Source organism: Chiloscyllium plagiosum, chromosome 32 (assembly GCF_004010195.1).
Source record: "Chiloscyllium plagiosum isolate BGI_BamShark_2017 chromosome 32, ASM401019v2, whole genome shotgun sequence".
In the NCBI taxonomy this organism is placed as follows: Eukaryota; Metazoa; Chordata; class Chondrichthyes; order Orectolobiformes; family Hemiscylliidae; genus Chiloscyllium; species Chiloscyllium plagiosum.
Genome location: NC_057741.1, coordinates 40991950 through 41013671, shown reverse-complemented (window position 1 = coordinate 41013671; position 21722 = coordinate 40991950). Strand labels below are relative to the sequence as shown.

Below are 21722 nucleotides of genomic sequence, written 5' to 3'. Positions count from 1 at the left end.
TGTTTTTAATGATTACGAACGTGTCATCGACATATCTGACCCAGAGTTTGTGTTGAATTTGTGGTAGGACTGTTTGTTCTAACCTTTGCATAACTGCCTCTGCTGTGAGTCCCGAGATTGGTGATCCCATGGGTGTTCTGTTGATTTGTTCGTATATCTGGTTGTTGAATGTGAAGTGTGTTGTGAGGCACAAGTCCAGTAGTTTAAGTATGCCGTCTTTGTTGATAGGTTCAGCGTCCTGTTTTCTGTTCTGTATGTCCAGTAGGTTGGCTATTGTTTCTCTGGCTAGGGTTTTGTCAATCGAAGTGAACAGTGCCGTCACGTCGAATGATATCATGGTTTCTTCTTTGTCTATGTGCATATTTCTGATTTGAAGATCTTTCCCAGTGTAAGGAATTTAACTAGAAATGTTGGAGTACATTTACTTACTGAATTTCTGCAGAAACTTTCTTTTCCTTCCATGCTTGTCACTGTACATATGAACAAAAAATATGAACAGGCCATTCGGCCCTTTGAGCCTCCTGCACCATTCAATATGATCGCGGCCGATCTGATTTTAACCTTAACTCTACATTCCTACATATCTCAGATAATCTTTCATCCCCTTGGTTGTCAAGATTCTATCTATTTCTACCTTAAAAATATTTTTAAAATTCTGCACCCACTGCTTTTTTAGGAAGGGAATTCCAAAGGCTGTCAACCCTCTGAGGAAAAAAAGTTCCCTCGTCTCTGTCTTAAATGAGTGACCCGTGTTTTAAACTCTGACTCCAATTCTAGATCTTCCCACAAGAGGGAATATCTTTTTCATCCACCCAGTTAAATCCCCTCAAGATCTTGAATATTTCAATTAAGTCACCTCTGACTCTTCTAAACTTCAGAGGATACTGGCATTTTCTCAAAAGGCAATCTGCTCTTCCAAAGATTAGTCTAGTAATCTCATGTGAACTGCTCTTTAAGTACAGCGACCAGTACTGTACACAGTACTCCAAAGTGCTGTAAATGATGTGAGGCTTACATTGCACCCATCCAACACGATCAGCCTGGGTGCTTATACCATTTTGTAGCCAGGCTGACTTTACTATAATTGACAAATTGCCTGTAAAAGTTACACCCAGCATGTCTCCACTACCATTCAACTGGCTGGAACTGCACCTACCAGGTTCTATGCTTATTCTGATCAGAGCCAGTGAATCTCTTGCAATGACTTCCCTTGCCTTGCTCCTACCTCACTGTTAGCTCTTGTGCCTCAGGATCCATCCTTGGCCCCTTCCTGTTTTTCACTTGCATGTTGTCACTCAACAGCAAATTCATAGTCAGTTTCCACATGAACAATGAATGCCTCACCTTTACATTCTCACTGCTTCTGTCAATCCTCTATCTTTGCTAACCGATCAGGCTGCTTCTCTCACTTCCAGTGTGACTTCCTCCAGCTCAATATTGGGAAGTCCAAGTCATTAACTTTGGACCCTGTTATAAACTCTGTTCCTCAACAACTGAGTCCATCCCTCTTTCTATCAACTGTCTGAAACTGAAACAAACTATTTGCAACTTGAATGTTATATTTGACTTCAAATGAGCTCCGAACCACAAATCCGCTTCATAACTAACACCACCAGTTTCCATCTCAATAACTTCACCTTTGTTTTGGCCTTACTCAGCTCATCTGCTGATCTCTTCCTTGCCCTTGTTATTTCTATAGTATTCCTGACCAGCTGTAAGATTCAAGAGCAGAATTAGACCATTCACCCATTGGGTCTGCTCTGCCATTCGAGCACGGTTGATATGATTTTCATTACCTTACCAATAAAGAAGTTATCTATCTGTCTTGAATACACTCAACGCCTTGGTATTAATCCAGAGATTCCCCACCCTCTGGCTGAAGAAAGTCCTCCTCATCTCAGTTCTGAAGGGTTCGCTCTTCACTCTGAGGCTGTGCCCTCAGATCTTAGTCTCTCCTACTGGTAGAAATATCATCTCCACGTCCACTCTATGCAGGCCTCTCAGGATTCTGTAAGTTTCAATGAGATCCCTCTCATCCTTCTAAACTTCCACCTACTACAGACCCAAAGTTCTCAACCGCTCCTCATATGACAAGCCCTTTGTCCCCAGGATCATTGTTGTAAAACTCCTCTGGACCCCATCCAATGTCAGCACATTCTTTCTTAGATAAAGGGCCCAAAACTGCTTGCAATATTCCAAATACAGTCTAAGCAGAGCCTTCATAGCCTGAGCAGTATAGTTGTGCTCTTGTATTCTGGCGCTCTTTTGAAATGAATGCTGACATTGCATTTGCCTTCCTAACTGCCAACTGAACCTGAAGATTAACCTGAAGAAAATCCTGAATTAGAACACCTTAGTTCCTTTCTGCTTCAGATTTCCATCTTTCCCCATTTAGAAAATAGACTTTGCGTCTTTTTCCTACTAAAATGCATAACCTCACATTTTCCCACATTGCACTCCAACTGCTCCTTATGATTTAGAGGAGCAGGTGTTGAACGGGGGTGTACAATGTTAAAAATCACACAACACCAGGTTATAGTCCAACAGGTTTATTTGGAAGAACTGGCTTTCAGATCGCAGCTCCTTCATCAGGTGGCTGTGGAGTACAAGATCATTCGATACAAAATTTATAGCAAACATTTACTGTGGGATGCAACTGAAATTATATATTGAAAAAGACCTGGATTGTTTGTTAAGTCTCTCATCTTTTAGAATGGGCATGTTGGTTTCAGTTATTTTATATGTAAATCGCAGAACATTTTTTAAAAGTTACATTCTCAAGCACACTTTAACAATAGGTGCCATGTCATCTTAGATAATGCATTGAAGGTGTGAGGTGGCCTGTGTGAGGCTGTCTGTGCCCCACTGTTCAGACTGATTCTAATCTAAAAAAAGGATTTACAGAATCTTACAAGGATTCATGCAGTTTTTGAGCAAAATAAAATATAATTCTGCAAGTCCATCTGCTCCTTCTTTACCCACTCGCCTTGCCTGACCAAGTTCTTTTGCAGCCTTCCTAGTTCCACAACACTACCTGTCCCTCCACCTATCTTTATGACATCTGCAAACTTAGCAACAATGTCCTCAGTTCCTTTGTCCAAATCATTAATGTGTAACATGAATAGTTATGGTCCCAACACTGACCATTGTGGAATTCCACTAGTCACTGGCTGCCATCCTGAAGAATCCCTTTTCTCTGCCTTGTGTCAATCAGCCAATCCTCTATCCATGCCAGTACCTTGCCCCTAATGCCATGGACTCTTATTTAGCATCTTGTCAAAGGCCTTCAAGAAATCCAAACTTTCAAGTCTCTCAAAGCCTCTCATATTCTTCACTTCAAAAACTGAAATCATCCAGACCTCTGCTGTAGTGTCCTAACTTGCACCAAGTTCTGTTCATCTATCATCTGATTGAATCTCTCTTCTGTGTCTTTTTGTTACATTTTGATAATTCTCCTGTATGCTTTAGGACATTTTACTGTGTTGAATGTCCTATCTAAGTGCAAACGTTGTTATTAGTTTATTGAGGAGTTAAGTGAATCAGCCAAACCTCTGATTCTGAGAAAAAGGACAAGGGTGCAGGTTTTAGGAACCCAGCCTTTATAATTGGAATTCACAGGCATGCAGGATCCCAGACTTTATGAATTAAGGTGAAATATTGTGTCCAATTCTAGTTACCACCCTTTAGGAAGGATGCCAAGGACTTGAGAGGGTACAGCTTTACAAAACTAGTATCAGTGCTGAGAAACTTCAGTTTTGTGGAGTGACTGCAGAAGTTGGGATGGTTCTCCTTCAAGTCAAAACAATTACAAAGAGGTATTCAAAGGCATGAATGGTTTTGCTGAGATAGGTAAGGCAAAACTGTTCCCAGTGGTGAGGAAATTGATAACCAGAGGGGACAGGCTGCAGGTAAGTGACAAAAAAAATCAGAGCTGGACTTGGTATGTTCTAACAGAGTGAATGATGATCCAGAATACACTGTATGAAATAATAATGGAACTACTTTACATAACTTCCAAGTGAAAAAGATTGCAGGACTACACATAAAAGAAAATAAAATAACTAATTGGATAGTTGAGGCAGGGTGGGATGAATGGCAGCTTCCTGTGCTTTATTAATACTTGTAAGTGATTCTATTCAGACAGCAGTCTCAGTTCATGCAAGGTATGGTTCCCTTCACCAGTTCTAAATTATCCTTACATATCAGTTAAGGTTTGACAGTTTCTGAACACAGCATTTGCGTTTAGACACCTGTGACAAGCACATGAGTGGGTTCTGTAACGTGATGGCTATGCTATTGGACTAGTTATCCAGAGGCCTAATTAGAGGAGTGAGTTCAAGAGTGGATTGGAGAATTTAAATAAAATCAGCCTGCAACGAAAAGCTAGTCTTGATAATTGTGAACATGAAACTACTGGATTACTATAAAAAAAACTACTTCATGAATACTCTTAAGGAATGGAAATCTGTTGCCCCTATCTGCCTATATGTGACTCCAGACCCAATTAGATAAGTCTAACCTGCTTTCTGAAATGGCTCAGCAAGCCATTTGATCGTATTCAAGGAGCTGCCTCACCGTCAAGGGCAATTAAGGATGGACAATAAATGTTGCCTCAGCTGCAAGGTTCACTCTTTTGTCTCAATTAAAAGTGATGGCCTCGTGATATTATCACTAGACTATTAATCCAGAGACCCTGGTAAATGTTCTGGGGACCTGAAATCCTGCCATCACATCTGGAAGAATTTGAATTCAGTAAATATCTGGAATTAAGGGTTTAATTGTTAGGTTATTTTTCTTGAGATTCTTACAGAGTTAATGTAACTACAATACGCCAACTTCTGTGAACAGCCAAAATTTATTAAGCAAGTACAAGCTTTTGGAGGAACCTTTAACACACTTTGCAGGGCTTGTGGAGCCATGTCAAGAGATGTCTCTCAACAAGAGAACAGTTCTCCATCATAGAGGTTTTTACATCACATTAGTAATGCCCACAAGACCACCACCTGTCACTTTCCCATAGTCACATACCACTCAAGACACAATGTAGTGATTTGATTGTTTCTGGAAGTAATGTGATTAGATCATTCCTTAACTTCAGGGTATGTTTAGATTCTTAACTGTAGTGTTCTTATTCTGTCTTAACTGCAGGAGATGGTTATTTAAATTGTTTCTGAATAGCAGGAGATGGCAATGTAAATTTTTACATTCTGCCTGTAAGACAGAAACATACCACCATCCCCCGGGACATGCAATTTCGTAAAGGTCAGCAGAACAAATTAGCCCTTTAACATCTCATAATGATGGTCATGAATCCATTGTCGATTGTCAGAAAAACCTATCTGGTTCACTAATATCTTTTAGGGAGGGAAGCTGCCATCTTTACCTGGTCTGGCCTGCCTACACGTGACTCCAGACCAAAGGCAATGTGATTGACAGTTAATGGTGGATAATAAATGTAGACTTGGCCAGTGAAGCCCACGTGCCATGAATGAGAAATGACCTGATCAGTAAATATGCCTTTCTTTCACTCTGCTGTCCTGTGTTCCATTTCTCAGTTGTTGACAATTGTCTTATAGCCTCCCATTGCTAGTCTAGCTGTTCAGTTGTCACTGAATTGCAACTTGCAGTATTTGTCCTGCTGCTTTGTCTTGTAGGTGATAATGCAGGTTTGAAATCAGAAAAATTGTCTGAAGCTGCATTGTTTTTTTTCTGTCTATAGCATGGCTATCTGTCACTGCACCAGCATTTCATAGCCATCTCCGAGTGCCCCAGAGAAGGTAGTTGCAAGCTGTCTCTTTAAAGCTTGCAGTCCATGTGGTTTACGCGTTGGTGCTGTTAGGAAGGGAAATTTAGGGGCTTAGCGGTGAACGATATGGTGTTCCCAGCATCTGCTGCCCTTATCCTTCTGCATGTACTGTTTGTGAGTTTGGGAGGTGCCAGTTAGGTGGGATACTTTGTCCTGGATGTTATTGAATTTTTTGAGTGTTGTTAACAGTGCCCATTCAGGCAGGTGAGAGTATTCCATCACACTCCTTGTGGACAGGCTTTGGGGAATCAGGAGGTGATGGATGTAGGTTTGCTCACTGAACTGAAAGGTTAATTTTCAAACGTTTTGTTACCATACTAGGTACATCTTCAGTGAAGCATTGGCTGATACAGCCTGCTTTCTATTTGTATGTTTGGGTTTCCTTGGTTTGGTGATGTCATTTCTGGTGGTGATGTCATTTCCTGTTCTTTTTCTCAGCAGGTGGTAAATGGGATCCTAGTCAATGTTGGAAGTGACTGCCAGACTACTCAGACCTCTTGGTATCATGGTAGCCCACAAACCCACCAACACACTAAAACAGCAGCTAATGAACTTGAATGATCTTATACAGACAATAAGCAAAACGAATATCATTTACAAACTACCTTGCAAGAGGCGTACCAAACACTACATTGGACAAACAGGCCACCAGGGTACATCAACTGGCCACACAAAGACATGATTCTCTCTCACTAGTACCCTTACGTACAGATGAGGAAGGACACTACTTTGACTGGGACAACACATCCATCCTAGGAGAAGCCAAACAGAGACACACATAAGAATTCCTAGAAGCATGGCATTCCAACCGGAATTCGATCAACAAACATATTGACTTGGATCCCATTTACCACCTCCTGAGAAAAAGAACAGGAAATGACATCACCAACCCAAGGAAACCCAAACACACAAATAGAAAGCTGGCCATACCATCCAGAAGCGCTTTGATGATGTTACCTCATATGATGACGAAACGTCTGAAAATGAACCTTCCAGCTCATCGAGCAAACCTACGTCCAGAACCTCAACTTGAGCTACAAATCTTCTCAAAACTCACCTAATCATTAGGTGAGTTATGTGTTGCATTATTCTTAGCCTCTGATCTAATCTTGTAACCACAGTATTTATCCGGTGAATCCAGTTCAGGTTCTGGTCAATGATGTCTACCAGGATATTGATATTTGGGAGTTCAGAGCTGGTAACACCACTGAATGGCAAAAGACTATGGTTAGATTGTGTCTTATTGGAGATGGTCAATGCCTAGCACTTGTGGTGTGAATGTTACTTGCCACTTGTCAGCTGAAACTTGGAGATTGTCCAGGTCTTATTGCATTTGGACGTAGACTGCTTTTGTATTTGAGGTGATGTGAACGATGCAGAATATTGTACAATCGTCTGCAAACATTCTCACTCCTGACCATCTTATGAAGGAAAGGCAACTGAAGGTGATTGGATCTCTGATGCTACACTGAGGAACTCCAGCAGAGATGTGCTGGGACTAAGATAATTGACCTTCAACAACTGCAACCAGCTTTCTTTGTGTCAGAATGACTCAATTAGCTCCAAATTTGATGGGGCTCTTTAATGCCACACACTGGCAAGTGCTGAATTGATGTGAAGTTAGTCCCTCAACACCAATAGAAATTCCTGGCATTGGCAGACCAGGAAAACCTTCACCTGAAACCTTATGATGTCAGGAAAGTTGTGTTTATGTGGAAGCATCTCCCCTAATTAGGTGTTGAGGTCAGGAATTGGTAGAACATTACAGAAATTGATTCTTTTTTTTATCACCACTTTTTATTCTTAGTTTTTGGTTAAGTTGCCCAAATGAAGTTTTGATATTTTGTTAGGAGTTAACTAAAGTTTTATGAATGTTGTCCCCACTCGGATTTCAGGTTAAGAAATGACAGACACAATTAGTATAATTTCATTTAGATGCACTTCAATGCTGGGACAGCCTATTTGTAAATTTTTATCCTGTTCTGTCATATTAACAACCTTTACTAAATTTATCTTAATAGCTAAGGGAACGTGTGCTAGGGAGTCTTCCTGTATGGTTGAGAAAAAGTCTAACGGCAACATCCTGTCTTTTTTTTTAAGGCGACCATCAGTCAGCAAGGGGAGATGTACTGGGTCACTCTAAAGGCCTCAGGTATTGCCCCTTATGTCTGGCTGGATATGGGAAATATCCTGGGAAGATTTGGTGATAATGGCTTCCTCATGTTGGAGAATATCAAGCTGATAACCTTTCACCCTTGGCGCCCAACCAACATTTCAGAATTAAGGAAATCTCTACATGTTCACTCACTTCCAGACATTTATTGATAGTGAATAAAGGTAGAGATTGTCTGATTTGCATAATCTAATGCAACTAATTCATCCAAGACAATATAATTTCAGTTCAATTTCTTTTATATTGGCAAAAATGATAGAAGTCGTTAATTTTCTGTTATTCTTGTTCAAAATTGGGTGTGTTTGAAATCAAAGAAAGATCAGGAAAGGCATTATTTCCTTTTGTTCTGGTATAACACACATTTCATCAACACAAATTGACTATAATATGATTGATGAATTGTGGAGACTGTGTGGATAACGTGAACTTTATACTGAAGAGGTATAGTGATCTTCGACAGTGCAAGGTTGCAGAGGAAAACAACCATCGCAGTGTACCAGAACGGCCTGTAACTGAAATTCAATTCAGTTAAAGAAAGATGTATGTTTTGAATTGACTTTTGTATCCTTGATGAAAGTGCAACACAAAGCTACCAAGTGTAAATCTTTAATTTGCAGTTCAGTATTTGAAATACCTTCTTAACCAAAATCAGCTTATTTGGATTCACCACGAGGCTGGGGTGAGTGTGGCTCCTACAAAACTCAGCAATCCACATAGTCCTCAATTTAAAAGCCCGTGGGCTAATTGTCAGAAATACAATGTTTAAATAAAAAGAATGTTTACAAATATTTTAAGATGGCACTGTTTAAATGCAAAGAACAGGACTGTGTTCAGGTTTGTTTGTTTTTCAAATAGGGTCAGTCAATTAATGAAACATGATAGAAATTGATGAAAATTTTGTTTTACAGACATTTAAAGTGTTAATTCCATGTGTAAAAGCTGTTTGCTTGGAATTCTTTCCAAAGCGAAAATAAGTATTGTTAAGCTGAAGCAAGAGAAACAACAGTATTGCGGGGAGACATGGGCTCAAAGCCCACCACAGCAGCCGGTGGAATTCATATTCAATCAGCTATTTAATCAGGTTTCTCCTGACCTGGTCTGATCTATGTATGACTCCAGGTCCATGGTAATATGGTTGACTCTTTATTTCGCTCAGCAATTTCAGGGCAGTTCTCAGTTGACAAGAAAAAAAAAGTGTCACCGGCAAGGCCAGTTTTGTTAAAGTGTGGAAACAGGGCCTTCAGCCCAATAAGTCCACACGGACCCTCCGAAGAGTATCCCACCCAAACCTATTCCTGTTATTCTACATTTACCCCTGAATGATTCACCTAACCTATACATCCATGAACACTAGGGGCAATTTAGCATGGTCAATTTACCTTACTTGCACATCTTTGGATGTGAAAGGAAACCGGAGCACCCAGAGGATAGTTGCCAGAGACTGTGGGTCCCTTGTGCCGTGAGGCAGCAGTGCTTAACCAGTGAGCCACTGTGCCCCATGAAAAACATTGGTAAGTTCTACTTTTGTAACTCTGTGCATTTTTACCCAATGAAAACATTGAAACAGCTCTATCTCGCTTTCAGCCATTTGTGTTGATTGATAGTAGATGCCACTGTTCTAACCTGTTTCCGTCAACAGAAGACCTCAATGTTCAAGTCAGAGCAAGCATTGGAGGCTGTAAGGTGTGTGTAATAATTGCCAGAGACAGAAACTGGGAATGAGATTGAAAGTAAAAATGCTGAAGGTCATGTTTTCAGTGAAGCTTGAAAGACAGCCTCAACTAAGCCATTTACTTACAACTAGCATCAACACTTTGTTCAGAAACTGCTTGAATCTCTGCAGACAGAGTTTTGGTAATGATTTTGCTCTTCATATTGTTTCTCCTGCCTTTAAACCTAAGAACCTTTGTTTTTGGTTCTTTCCTCTTAAACATCTGACATTTTCCTGTAGAGACAAAAGGTTACAGTCCTGAAATGTTAATATTGTTTCTCTCTCGTGATGTATTTTGGTCATCTTACTATATCACTGAAAAATGGGAGATGGCATGGGCACAGTAATAGCTGTTTCCCTTTCTGGAAATTTAGGTCACTGCTCAGCATATTCAGTTTCAGTTTCAAAAGGTTTTTGCAAAACATTAGTACACACAGATTCACACTGACTTCAATTTAGATCTTTGGGGCTTTGTATCATGACCCTGTATAACTCTAACTCTATGAACTGACATTAATTCTCATGAACTCCCCATGTATATAAACTTAGTACAAGACATTTGACATGTTTCAAGAGTGATGGAATAAGGAATTTCTGAACCAGTTTGATTTCATATTCAGTTAGAATCACCACATTAATGATTCAAGCTGCAGAATAAAACTACCAATTTGTTCAATTTTTAATTGTTTATTAAAAAAAGCTCACAAAATTTAAACTACATTTAGCAAGAAATTTTCTAAAAAGACTAATTTAGGCAACCAAAGCTGCTGTGACTATTTACAAATATCCATTTAAGATTTTGAGAACAAGCTGAGATAAAATGTACAATCAGCTTTTTCTTAAACATGAAAATCACAATTCAGCTTAGAGATTACCAAAGCAAAACTCCATCAATTGTTTTCATTTTCTGCATTTGCAAAAAAATGAATGGCCATATGAAAAGATCGCAGACAAACTCTTGAAAAGCTTCTCTTTGTTAATACTAATCAGTACTAAGAAAGACAGACCTGTATTTCTCTAGCACCTCGCACAGTCTCAGGGTATTCCAAAGCGCTTTGCAGTCAAAGAAGTGCAGTCACTGTAATATGTAGGATACACAGCATAATCCCACAAAGTGTGTGATTACAACCAGAGTCTAGTTAAGGGATAGCTATTGCCCAGGACACTGGAGGGAAGGTACCCAATTCTCTTTCATAGGAGCTTTTATATCCTTCAGTAAGGACAGATGGTACCTGAGTTTAACATCTTGTTCAAGAGACAGCACCTCTGACAATGCAGCACACTCAGTTCTGCACTGGGATTGTCGGGCTTGACGTGTGTGTTCAGGTCTTTACAGGTGAGCTCAAGCATATTGGACTGCTCACTTTGCAAATGATAATTTTTTGGTCCATGTGTATTTTATAAAATACATACAAATCTGAGGGGAATTGAATAATAGTTATTTAAGTTTGAGAACTTGTCTTTAAATCGAAGCACTGACCTGTGTTAAAATAATGTCTTATGACAATAATCATAGCTGGAACAACGCAGGTCTCACAGATTACAAACTAGGTTGAAATCCATTAATTGCACTTGCTTTGGTTGGTCCTGATTAATCAACTGTACTGATATCCTTGCCGCAAAGTTCACAATTCAAAAGAAGTCTGGTTGTTGCTGTAACATTCTGCTGACATGTGGCTTAGTCTCCTAAATGACGTCTCCACTCCGCTGTCACACACACTGTCACACTGCTGGGATTTTGTATCAATCTGAACAACTGTTTGAAAAGATTGAGAGGTTTCAGTTCTTTATCATTAAGAAAGAAAGAAATCAAAGTGATGATTTAATTAGACACACGTGTTTTCTTGAGCTTTTAAATAAGTTGATTTGATAAATATATCATCAAGGAGTGAAATATTTGTTAATGCTACTTACTCAATTATAACACTTTCCCAAAATAATTTTATTGCTATTTTAATTCCTATGTATTCAAAATACTTAAAATTAGAAAATCTGCAGTGGTGATATAAAGATGAAACGTTTTTAGGCACAAGGAATTAACCACTAAAACTTGATGAATTACAAAAGTTGCAATGGTGGGTCTGAAGAAATATCATAGTTGGACACAACACTTAGCTATGGCGTTATATAAGATAATACTTCACCCATAGTTAATGCACATTTACTGAAGCAAGGGAAAACACACTGAAAGCATATTGGGATTTCTTTCAAAGGATTTATTGCAAATTGAAATTATAAAACATTGAGGGAATAATTTATCACCTTATTGTACAAGTAGAACATTTAATATTTCATTAATGTAAAAGTAACCTTGAGGTTAGTCTTTCCTGAATGACCTTTGAATTTGGAAAGGAAAATATTCACCTATTGTACTTTGAATCCAGTCCAGCCTGAAAAATTAAAAATCCCTTCTCTCAGGCTTATTGTGACATCTTTGTGAAATAAGTTTCAAACCAAATCTTAGAGACTCTTCATTCAGAAAGATCAACAAGCTAATGGTATGTAGAGATATGGGGAAGAGTCAAGAGACTGACAGTAGATAATAGAGCTGGTGCAGGCACAATAAATTGAATGGCTTGTTTTGGCACTGTAATAATTCTGTGATGTTTGGTTGGAGAGGGGGTCCTTATATAATGTTACAGTTAAAGGTAAAAGGTTTACTCTACTATTTTACCACGTGTTCTAATGTAAAGCTTTTGAAGAAACATCAGAGATGGGGTGGTTAGGAAATTTCTTGGAGTCTATGCAGCCTTCGGTAGTTGAATAACTAAATGCCCAGTTCCTGAGCAAGAGGCACCCACTTCAGTGATGCTGAAAAGAGCCCAGCATTGGAGGAATGCAGAAAGTTGAAAACTAGAGATGAAATGAACTTGAGTAGACAATAATTGTTCACATTTTAGCTTTATGTCATCATTGCAGAATTTCATGTGTATAGGAATTAAAAGTTCAACAATTAATTATTACATTTTGAGAAACATGGACAAAAATTTAAAATTTGACTGAATATCAGTATCAAGTAGTAATCATAAGTTCAGCTATTCCTGTAACCCCACAGCCAAATTAATATAAATGGTTTGCTCTTACTGTTGGGTTGTTCAGTGGGTGTTGGTGAGTTACTTGTTCTGCCTGGTTCTGCACTTGCTGAGTTAGCTATTGCTTTGTGAAGAACATCAATTGCTTTGCTGTAGCCCATAGACTTCAGCGTTTCCAGAATCTCCAGGATAGTGCCACCACATACCTGCAACAAAGAAGAATAGAAAAGGTTAACGCAATGCAAAGGAGAAATCAAAACTGAAAGAGGAACTGACTGTTATGATTATTCTGTTCAGCAATCCTCTGCAGAGGGAGTGGTGTAAACCTGTACTTTCTGCTGCACCCAGATCCTGTGTCCATCACCAAGTTGACTATCAATATGTAGCCTGCCCATTATTAAAAGTAGTGGATCTTACTGTAATTCCATGAATTTGGGAAAGAGGAGGGAGCACGTAATGAGAGAGGGTGGGAAAGGCCCTTAACCATTCAGTGTAAAACTAAAACTAAGTACTTTATCAAGTTTGGTTTGTGAAGTACAAAGCCAGAGACCCCACCTCTGCATTTTTATCTCATTGGCTATCCAGCTAATTTATAAAATTACATTGCTATAAGAAAGAGAACATACATTCAGCTCACCTCATAGTTATCCAGCAGTGTTTTTGCTGGGGAATGGCTGAGTTTAAAGGCATTGATTAAAATTCCAAGACCCAGTTTCTGAGCGAGAGCCATCCAGTTCAGATTGGGTTCAGGTACCTCCAACAGTTTACACAGCTCCAGCCTTGCTTCTATATTCAACTGACCTAAGTCACCTGGTGTGCACAAACAGAATCCTTCAGTATAAAATATTATACTATCTGGTAGAATATCTGTAAAGAAGGTTAAAGATTCATACTTGATACAGGTGAGGCTTCAAGGAAAAACATAACAAATGTTATTAATACCTATCTCTTTCTCTACTACTGTGATCACTCCTTTTGCTCTGGGCTCCCCCTTTACTAACAGCATAAAACCTTTATTTTCCAGATCTTTCAGACTTGAAACATCATTGATTCTGACTTCACAGACATTGTCAGATCTGATGGGTTTCTCCAGTTTCTGTAGTTCTTTGTTTTTATAACAAAAACCTTGTGTGGAAGGAAAGGGATGATGGTTTCACCTCTAACCTTTACAAAGATTGCCATAGTAATCCCCTTTTCATTTACAACCAATCATGTTCCTTTTTCTGGATTGTCACCCAATATGGACTTTGTTGGCTGGGCAAGCATTAATTGTCCCATGAGAAGGTAGTGGTGAACTTCGTGGGCGGCACGGTGGCACAGTGGTTAGCACTGCTGCCTCACAGCGCCTGAGACCTGGGTTCAATTCCTGCCTCAGGCGACTGACTGTGTGGAGTTTGCACGTTCTCCCCGTGTCTGCGTGGGTTTCCTCCGGGTGCTCCGGTTTCCTCCCACAGTCCAAAGATGTGCAGGGTCAGGTGAATTGGCCATACTAAATTGCCCGTAGTGTTAGGTATGGGGTAAATGTAGGGGTATGGGTGGGTTTCACTTCGGCGGGTCGGTGTGGACTTGTTGGGCCGAAGGGCCTGTTTCCACACTGTAATCTAATCTAATCTAAACTGTCTTCTTGAATCACTGCAGTCCTTGAGGTGTAGACATCTGCAGTTCGATTCTGAAGAAACTTCTGGGATTTTGATGGAATAGTAATCAACTTTCATGTCAGAATGGTAATGGTTTGGTGAGGCCACGTATTGCAATCTGATCAGTGAAGCTTTACTATATATTATAACAGTGAGGGTGTGAGGGATATTGTGGAAACACATTTTTTCTTTGTAAATATTTGTGCTTCATTACTGTGGACATAGAAAGTTACTAGAAGTAACTTGTTACTTTCTATGTCTTGCAGCATGGTGAAGTGCTGTTGCTATCATTCATTTTTCTATTATTTTCACTCAGTGTTTCTCGCTAACATTTCCTGGTCAGTTTCAGAACTGGTCAAAATGCTGCAGCAAATCTTTAACAGTATTACTAGTCTCCTTTGAAGCTGGTTTGTTGTCAGATAAATAATCTCATTTTCACATTTAGTATAATAATCATGCTATTACCTTCTGAATATGAGACTCCAGATTATAGAATTCAGAGGCTGTGCAACATGTTCTTTGTCATTTTGTAAGTATACTAAAGTATCACAAAATGCTTCTCTAAAGCAGTTGTTAGTTATTACCTTGTGGGAAAGGAGCTACTGGTGCAGGTTTCGGTTGGTATGGTTTACCATTTAGGATATCATAGACCTGGAAAAGCAACATCCATTAATAAATCAAACTGCTCACGAGCCAATATTTTAGTACCCAGAGTTATAACACACACAGTAAGAGCAGGAACAGGCCATTGTCTACTCCATTCAGTCTGGTCATGGCTGAATTTCTATTTTAAATCCATTTACCCACATTATTCCCTAAAAATGTTCTCAACAAGCAGCAGCAGCTCTCCGAGGTACCGAACTTCACAGATTGATAACCTAACTTCATAAAACTAGATGTCTTCTCCCTCAGTTGCTTTGTAACAAAGGCTAACATGCAATCTGTTTTCCTAACTAATTGCTTTTCCATAAACCTATTGTGATTTATGTACAACCAGGTCCCTCCAAATACTCCAATTTCTCCATCCTTCACTATTCTTATTACTGTAGTAGATAACCTCATACTTTACCACATTGTATTCCATCCACCACATCCTTACCCACTCACTCAACCGGTTTATAGATTCCTTTGAAGTCTTCAATCCTCTTTACACTTTATTTTCCTAGCCAACCTTTTACGATTTGGATGCATTCACTCATTCTCTTCATCGAAGTCATTTTTATACATTGTAACAGCCAGCCAGACTTTGTTTATTTATAATTTATTTCTTGTCCATTAAGCAATCTGAAATCCAGACAAATATATTCCCTAATAAAGGAATTTAAGACAGTTGGAAAGAAAGGCTTGAAAGGGGCAGTGGAAAATTTTTCAAATCATATCAAGTAGTTGTGAACTGGAATATGCTACTTGAAAGGGGCGTGGAAACAGATGCAATAATTTATTATTACAAGTAATATGAACAAATATGGAGAAGGAATTCTTTTCAGGACATCCTGGGGCTGTGATGAGCAATACTGAAATTAATATTTCTCTTTCCTTCAAATATTCAATGAGTCTGTTAGAGGTGTTGCCTTATTTCAGTCTGGTATTAGTATTCTTACCTCTTCTGAGGCTGCCATGTCTAACGGTGTGGTACCATGAAAGATTCCTTCATCATCATCATCAGCTTCAACAGATTCATCAGTTTTGTCATTTAGTGGCTCATGATTCTCGATGTGTGGATCTGCACCTGAAAAATTTAGATTCCAGACACCAGATTAACAAATAACCAACCCCTTTGTTCTCTGACCTACCATCTATAAAGAAAATCATTTTAAGATGGATTTGTTTACTTCATTGGAATACAAATCATTCAAATTATTTCATGAACAACACATTCTTAATACTGAGCAAGGTATGCCAAAGAACTACTGAACCAAGCAATAACAAATTACTAAGGGGTTCTGAGAGTAAGGAAGGCAACAGTTTCTTCCAATCCCAAAAGACCAGTGACCAGAGGAGACAGATCTAAAGTAATTCAAGACAAAGGGAAAAGAACAGAGGAAGGGGAAAACAAAAATTAATGTAATAAGTTGTGATCTGCATGGAAGGGCCAACAGTGGAAACAGACTCAACAAGAAATTCCAAAAGGGAATTGGAGAACTAGCTGAAAAGTTTTTAAAAAAACTGTAGAGCTATGAGGAAAGAAAAGTTGCACGAATAGTTCCTTCAGCCAGACAGCTGGCCGAATGATCTCTACTAAAATCTGGCAGACTGCTTCGTGTGTGAGCTAGTCAGCATGCAATCTCAGTGTGTGCGGGAATGGGTGGAATTTAAGTGTTTCATGAGGAAGTGCTCAGGCTCAGCTCTGGTTTAAAAAACACTTGCCGGTACTCACTGTAACAAGCCTCTGGTGAACCTGCAGCACAGATGCTAGAGGGTTACTCTGACAACATTTCAGTCTAATCATAGGGATGCAGGCTATTTCTCTCACAAGACAGCATACTGGGAATTCCCTGTGCAAGGTCAGATTCACAGAACTGCTCCAAGTAATGCTTTTAACATCAGCCTTTAACAAACTAGAACTGCTCAATGAAGCATCGCTTCATACACAAAACATTCCAATACATACCTGCTGCTATTAGTAAGGCACAGAGTTTGGTATAGCCTCTTCCTGCTGCTACGTGAAGTGCTGTAGACCCATCAAATGTGGTGGCATCAACTTCTGCACTGCCCTGAGGATCCAAACACATCACACATTATTACCACTTAATATGTTTGCTGTAATAGCATTAACAGCCCTCAAAATGGAGTTGCAGGTAGATAGGATAGTGAAGGCGGCATTTGGTATGCTTTCCTTTATTGGTCAGGCGTTGGGAGGTCATGTTGCGGCTGTACAGGACATTGGTTAGGCCACTGTTGGAATATTGTGTGCAGTTCTGGTCTCCTTCCTATCGGAAAGATGTTGTGAAATTTGAAAGAGTCCAGAAAAGATTTACAAGGATGTTGCCAGGGTTGGAGGATATGAGCTATAGGGAGAGGTTGAATAGTTAGGGCTGTTTTCCCTGGAGCGTCAGAGGCTGAGGGGTGACCTTGTAGAGGTTTATAAAATCATGAGGGACATGGATAAGATAAATAGACAAAGTCGTTTCCCTCGGGTGGGGGAGTCCAGCACTAGACAACACAGGTTTAGAGTGAGCGGGGAAAGATATAAAAGAGACCTAAGAGGCAACTTTTTCACTCAGAGGGTGGCACGTGTATGGAATGAGCTACCCGAGGAAGTGGTGGAGGCTGGTACAATTGCAACATTTAAAAGGCATCTGGAGGGGTATATGAATAGGAAGGGTTTGGAGGGATATGGACCGGGTGCTGGCAAATGGGACTAGATTGGGTTGGGATATCTGATCGACATGGACGAGTTGGACCGAAGGGTCTGTTTCCATCCTGTACATCTCTATGACTCCATAACATCACAGAAAATGGATTAGCTGATCATTATCACATTGCTATCTATGGGAGCTTGCTGTGTAACTGCCATATTTCCTACACTTCAAAACATCAAGCACTCTGGGATACTGCAAAAGGCTCTTACTTAAATACAAAGCCAGCATACTGTATTGAATCTGTCTGAATTTTTGTAGCTAGTATAAAGAGTACATTACCTCATTTTCATCCATGCTGCTGCGAAACGCCACTGTATAAAGAGGTGCCTCAGGAATCCCAAGTTATGTTGTGAAAGCTACAGACAGCTTCATTAGAGGATTCAGTGGTTTCTAGTTGAGCCTGAGCCCTCAGAGGGCTAACTTTGGGGGATTTTCTGCTGGTGACAGTTGTCACAAGTCAGGTACAGGGCAGAAATACTGACAGCACAACCTGGATTCACCACCAGAGGGAGCCAGTTTTTAATGAATAAAAGATAATGATATCAAAAACAATGAATCAGTAATGGTCTATAATGAAAACCTTTCAGCAGCTGCATTTGATAATCACCCGCATAACATGTTTCCAGCTAATTACTACTACAATGTTGATCAGGTCCCACACCTTACCTAAACTAAGTGCTGCACAAAAATAAGCAATGATAATAAGAAACCTTCATAATCATGAGTTTCAGAATGGCAACATGATTTATTTTCAACATTGTTGGCTGTGGCTCACTGATCGACCATAAAAAGTAGGAAGAGGAGTATGCCATTCCGCCCTGAGCCTGCTCTGCCATTCAATAGGATCATGACTAATCAAACATTCCTCGTGTCCACTTTTCTGTCCTTTCCCCGTAACTCTTGATCCCCTCAATGATCAAATCTCAGCCTTAAATATACACAAGGACTCTGCCTGACAGATCTCTATGACATGGAGTTCCAATGACTCAAGAGAAGAAGTTCCTCCTCATCTCATCTTAAACTGGTGCCCCTTAATTCTGAGACTGCCCTGGCCCTTCACAACTCTGAACCAGAGTGGGCTCAACTTCCTATGAAACATTTCAGTGCAAGCACGAGTTGACACACACAGTGCTATCACAGATCAGAGGGAGAGCCGCACCATTGGATGGTTGGTGTTGAGGGAGAGCCGTGCTGTCAAGAGGGTCAGTGTTGAGCATGCGCCACACTGCGGAAGGAGGGTCAAGACAATAGCTTTAAAAAAATACTGCAGATGCTGGCAACATAAAACAAACAGAAAATGCTGCAGAAACTCAGCATGTCTGGCATCTGTAGCGGTACAGAAACAGAATTCACATTTCAAGGTGAAGAGTCATATAGGACTTGAAATGTTAACTTTCTCTCGAGAGATGCTGAGTTTCTCCAGCAATTTCCCGTTTTCTCTACAACAATATAATACCTTCTAAAAATACTACATTAGCGATAAAATGGTTGAGATGTGACAAAACACACCTCCAGGAGGAGACAGCCAGCCAAGGAGATGTTTTCCTGTTCGACTGCGAGATGGAGTGCAGTGCGACCTGCCTGCTGCTCCAGAGAATCCACATCAATATCGGCTGCAATCAGCTGCCTCAGTGACGACAGACTATTCGCTAACACAGCCAGATGGACAACATTGAAACCTAAAAGAAGATAGCATAAGATTAGCAACTATGTGTTAGTTTACAAACTAATAATGCTACTTGTAACTTTTGGTTGTTGTCACAACAATCGAAGAATGATCCATGTCCTGAGCGATGGGAAATTTGGTACCAAATTAGAACTGACAGTTGGAAACAACGGCTTTTTAGAAAGAGGGTGGAGGAAGGGAAACATGGTGTCAATGAATACAGAAACTTTGTCCACACCATTTAAAATACTCAATCAAGTAAATTAACAAATGCTGAGAATTCATCTTTCTCCAGAAACACCAATGTCAGAGTTGTCAGTGAAAGTGATTTGAAAAATATGTTGCTGGAAAAGCGCAGCAGGTCAGGCAGCATCCAAGGAGCAGGAGAATCGACGTTTTGGGCATAAGCCCTTCTTTAGGAATGAGGAGGGTGTGCCAAGCAGGCTGAGATAAAAGGTAGGGAGGAGGGACTTGGGGGAGGGGCGTTGGGAATACGATAGGTGGAAGGAGATTAAGGTGAGGGTGATAGGCCGGAGAGGGGGTGGGGGCGGAGAGGTCGGGAAGAAGATTACAGGTCAAGAAGGTGGTGCTGAGTTCGAGGGTTGGGATGAGGTAAGGTGGGGGGGAAGTGAAAATGATTGGAAGAGTGACCTCTGTTCAATGTGGAACGCCCGATCAAAGCAATCAGCATCAATCTTCAATGTAAGGATCATTCACAGCATTCCAAAAATAATCAATTAATCAATCATAGATCAAGGGCTAAAGGTGGGAAACAAATGAATAACGTAACTATTACATAAGAAGAGAGGCAGACTAACCATTCTCATTCATCTACCTGCTGTTTTACTTCAAAACATTTTGTTCTTAAATATTTCAGCTTTTCATTCTCAAGCTTCTGTCTGAATGCTAAATAACAGCATTCTGTCTGCAAGTATAATTGGTATTACTTTTAGTTTTTATGCCGTATATCATGAAAACCTCAGTATCATGAATCTTAAGGGGAATAATCTTCTAAGAATCCATTACAAATCATCACTATTCACTTTAGAATCATTATAAATAGTTCAGTACAGTGGGCAGGTCCCACACCACACACCAGAAAAATCATGGATTTAAGTTCTATTTCAGAGTCTTGTGTATAAATCCCAACTCAAAACCGTTTGCAGGACTAAGCCAGCATCGCACTGTCGGAGGGTCAGCGCTGAGGGAGTGCCGCACTGTCGGAGGGTCAGTGCCCAGGGAGTGCCGTATTGCTGGAGGATCAGTACTGAGGGAGCACTGCACCTTTGGAAAGACTATTTTTCAAATGAAAAATAAAACTTTAGAAACCATCTTCCTGGTTCAATCAACATAAAAATATCCATCACCATTATTTTTAATGAAAAGTTATTCTTTCTCATTTAATACACTTAAAGAATCTCTTTGGATTCATCCTAATCTTCTCAGTCAAGGGTATCTCGTGCCCCCTTTTCACCCTCCTGATTTCCTTCTACAGTAAACTCCTGTATTCCCTGTATAACTCCAGGGATTCCCTTGATCCCAGCTGCCTGTACCTGAGCCACGCCTCCTTTTTTCAGGTCAAAGCCTCAATATCTCTTGTCATCCAGGGTTCCCTATTCCTGCCAACTTTGTCCTCCCCCTCACAGGAACATAAAGACCTTGAACTCTAGCTATTTCACTTTTAAAGGCCTCCCACCTGCCAGAGGTCCCTTTGACTGCAAACAAACGACTCCAATCAATCCCTGCAAGCTCCTGTCCAATTCCATCAAAGTTCACATTGCCCCAGTTTAGAACTTGAACCTGTGGACCAGTTTTGTCCCTCTCCATAACTAGTTTAAAATTAATAGAACTATGGTCACTGGTCCTAAAGTGCTCTGCCGTTGTCTCCTCCACCACCTGTCCTGCCCTACTTCCCAAGAGTAGGTCGAGTTTTGCCCCTTCCCAAATAGGACCCTCTATTTCCTGCTTGAGGAAACTTCTCTGAACGCACTTAATGAATTCTACCCTATCTAAGCCTTTCACTGTACGGCAGTCCCAGTCTATATTAGGAAAATTAAAATTACCTACTATGACACCCCTATTGCTCCTGCAAGTCTCCCCAATCTCCTTGCATATTTGTTCCTCTAATTCCCGTTAACTATTAACCCCTAATACAGCCTATAGTAACGTCACCATCCCCTTCTTATTTCTTAATTCCACCCACAAAGCCTCACTGGATGTTCATTCAGTTATTTCATCTCTGAATACTGCTGTGATACTCACCTTAATCAAAAATGCAACTCCCTCTCCCCTCCTTCCACCACACAGTCCTGCCTAAAGCACCTGTACCCTGGCA

At 40.1% G+C, this 21722-nt stretch overlaps 2 protein-coding genes across 11 annotated transcripts in view; one reads left to right on the top strand and one right to left on the bottom strand.

The window, feature by feature from the left end:
- The window catches only part of manba (mannosidase, beta A, lysosomal), a 228725-nt gene that overhangs the window by 148909 nt on the left and 58094 nt on the right, over positions 1-21722 (top strand). For 3 of the 6 annotated variants that reach the window (XM_043674526.1, XM_043674525.1, XM_043674530.1), the window contains one exon: positions 7907-8155. The exons of 1 other annotated variant lie outside the window; for it this stretch is intronic. In XM_043674526.1, coding sequence (XP_043530461.1) covers positions 7907-8131 — 225 coding nt within the window. In that variant the 3' untranslated portion in view covers positions 8132-8155. Of the gene's footprint in view, positions 1-5361; positions 6202-6679; positions 6824-7906; positions 8156-21722 lie in introns of those variants that run through there. 2 more of the 6 variants (XM_043674527.1, XM_043674529.1) reach the window with 2 other exon arrangements.
- LOC122539548 (nuclear factor NF-kappa-B p105 subunit-like) overlaps positions 9699-21722 on the bottom strand; it is a 96626-nt gene continuing 84602 nt past the window's right edge. For all 5 annotated transcript variants that reach the window (XM_043674520.1, XM_043674523.1, XM_043674521.1 and 2 more), the window contains 7 exons: positions 19231-19400; positions 16971-17073; positions 15961-16088; positions 14944-15010; positions 13360-13532; positions 12775-12928; positions 9699-11446 (listed from right to left, as the gene is read on the bottom strand). In XM_043674520.1, coding sequence (XP_043530455.1) covers positions 11316-11446; positions 12775-12928; positions 13360-13532; positions 14944-15010; positions 15961-16088; positions 16971-17073; positions 19231-19400 — 926 coding nt within the window. In that variant the 3' untranslated portion in view covers positions 9699-11315. The remainder of the gene's footprint in view (positions 11447-12774; positions 12929-13359; positions 13533-14943; positions 15011-15960; positions 16089-16970; positions 17074-19230; positions 19401-21722) is intronic.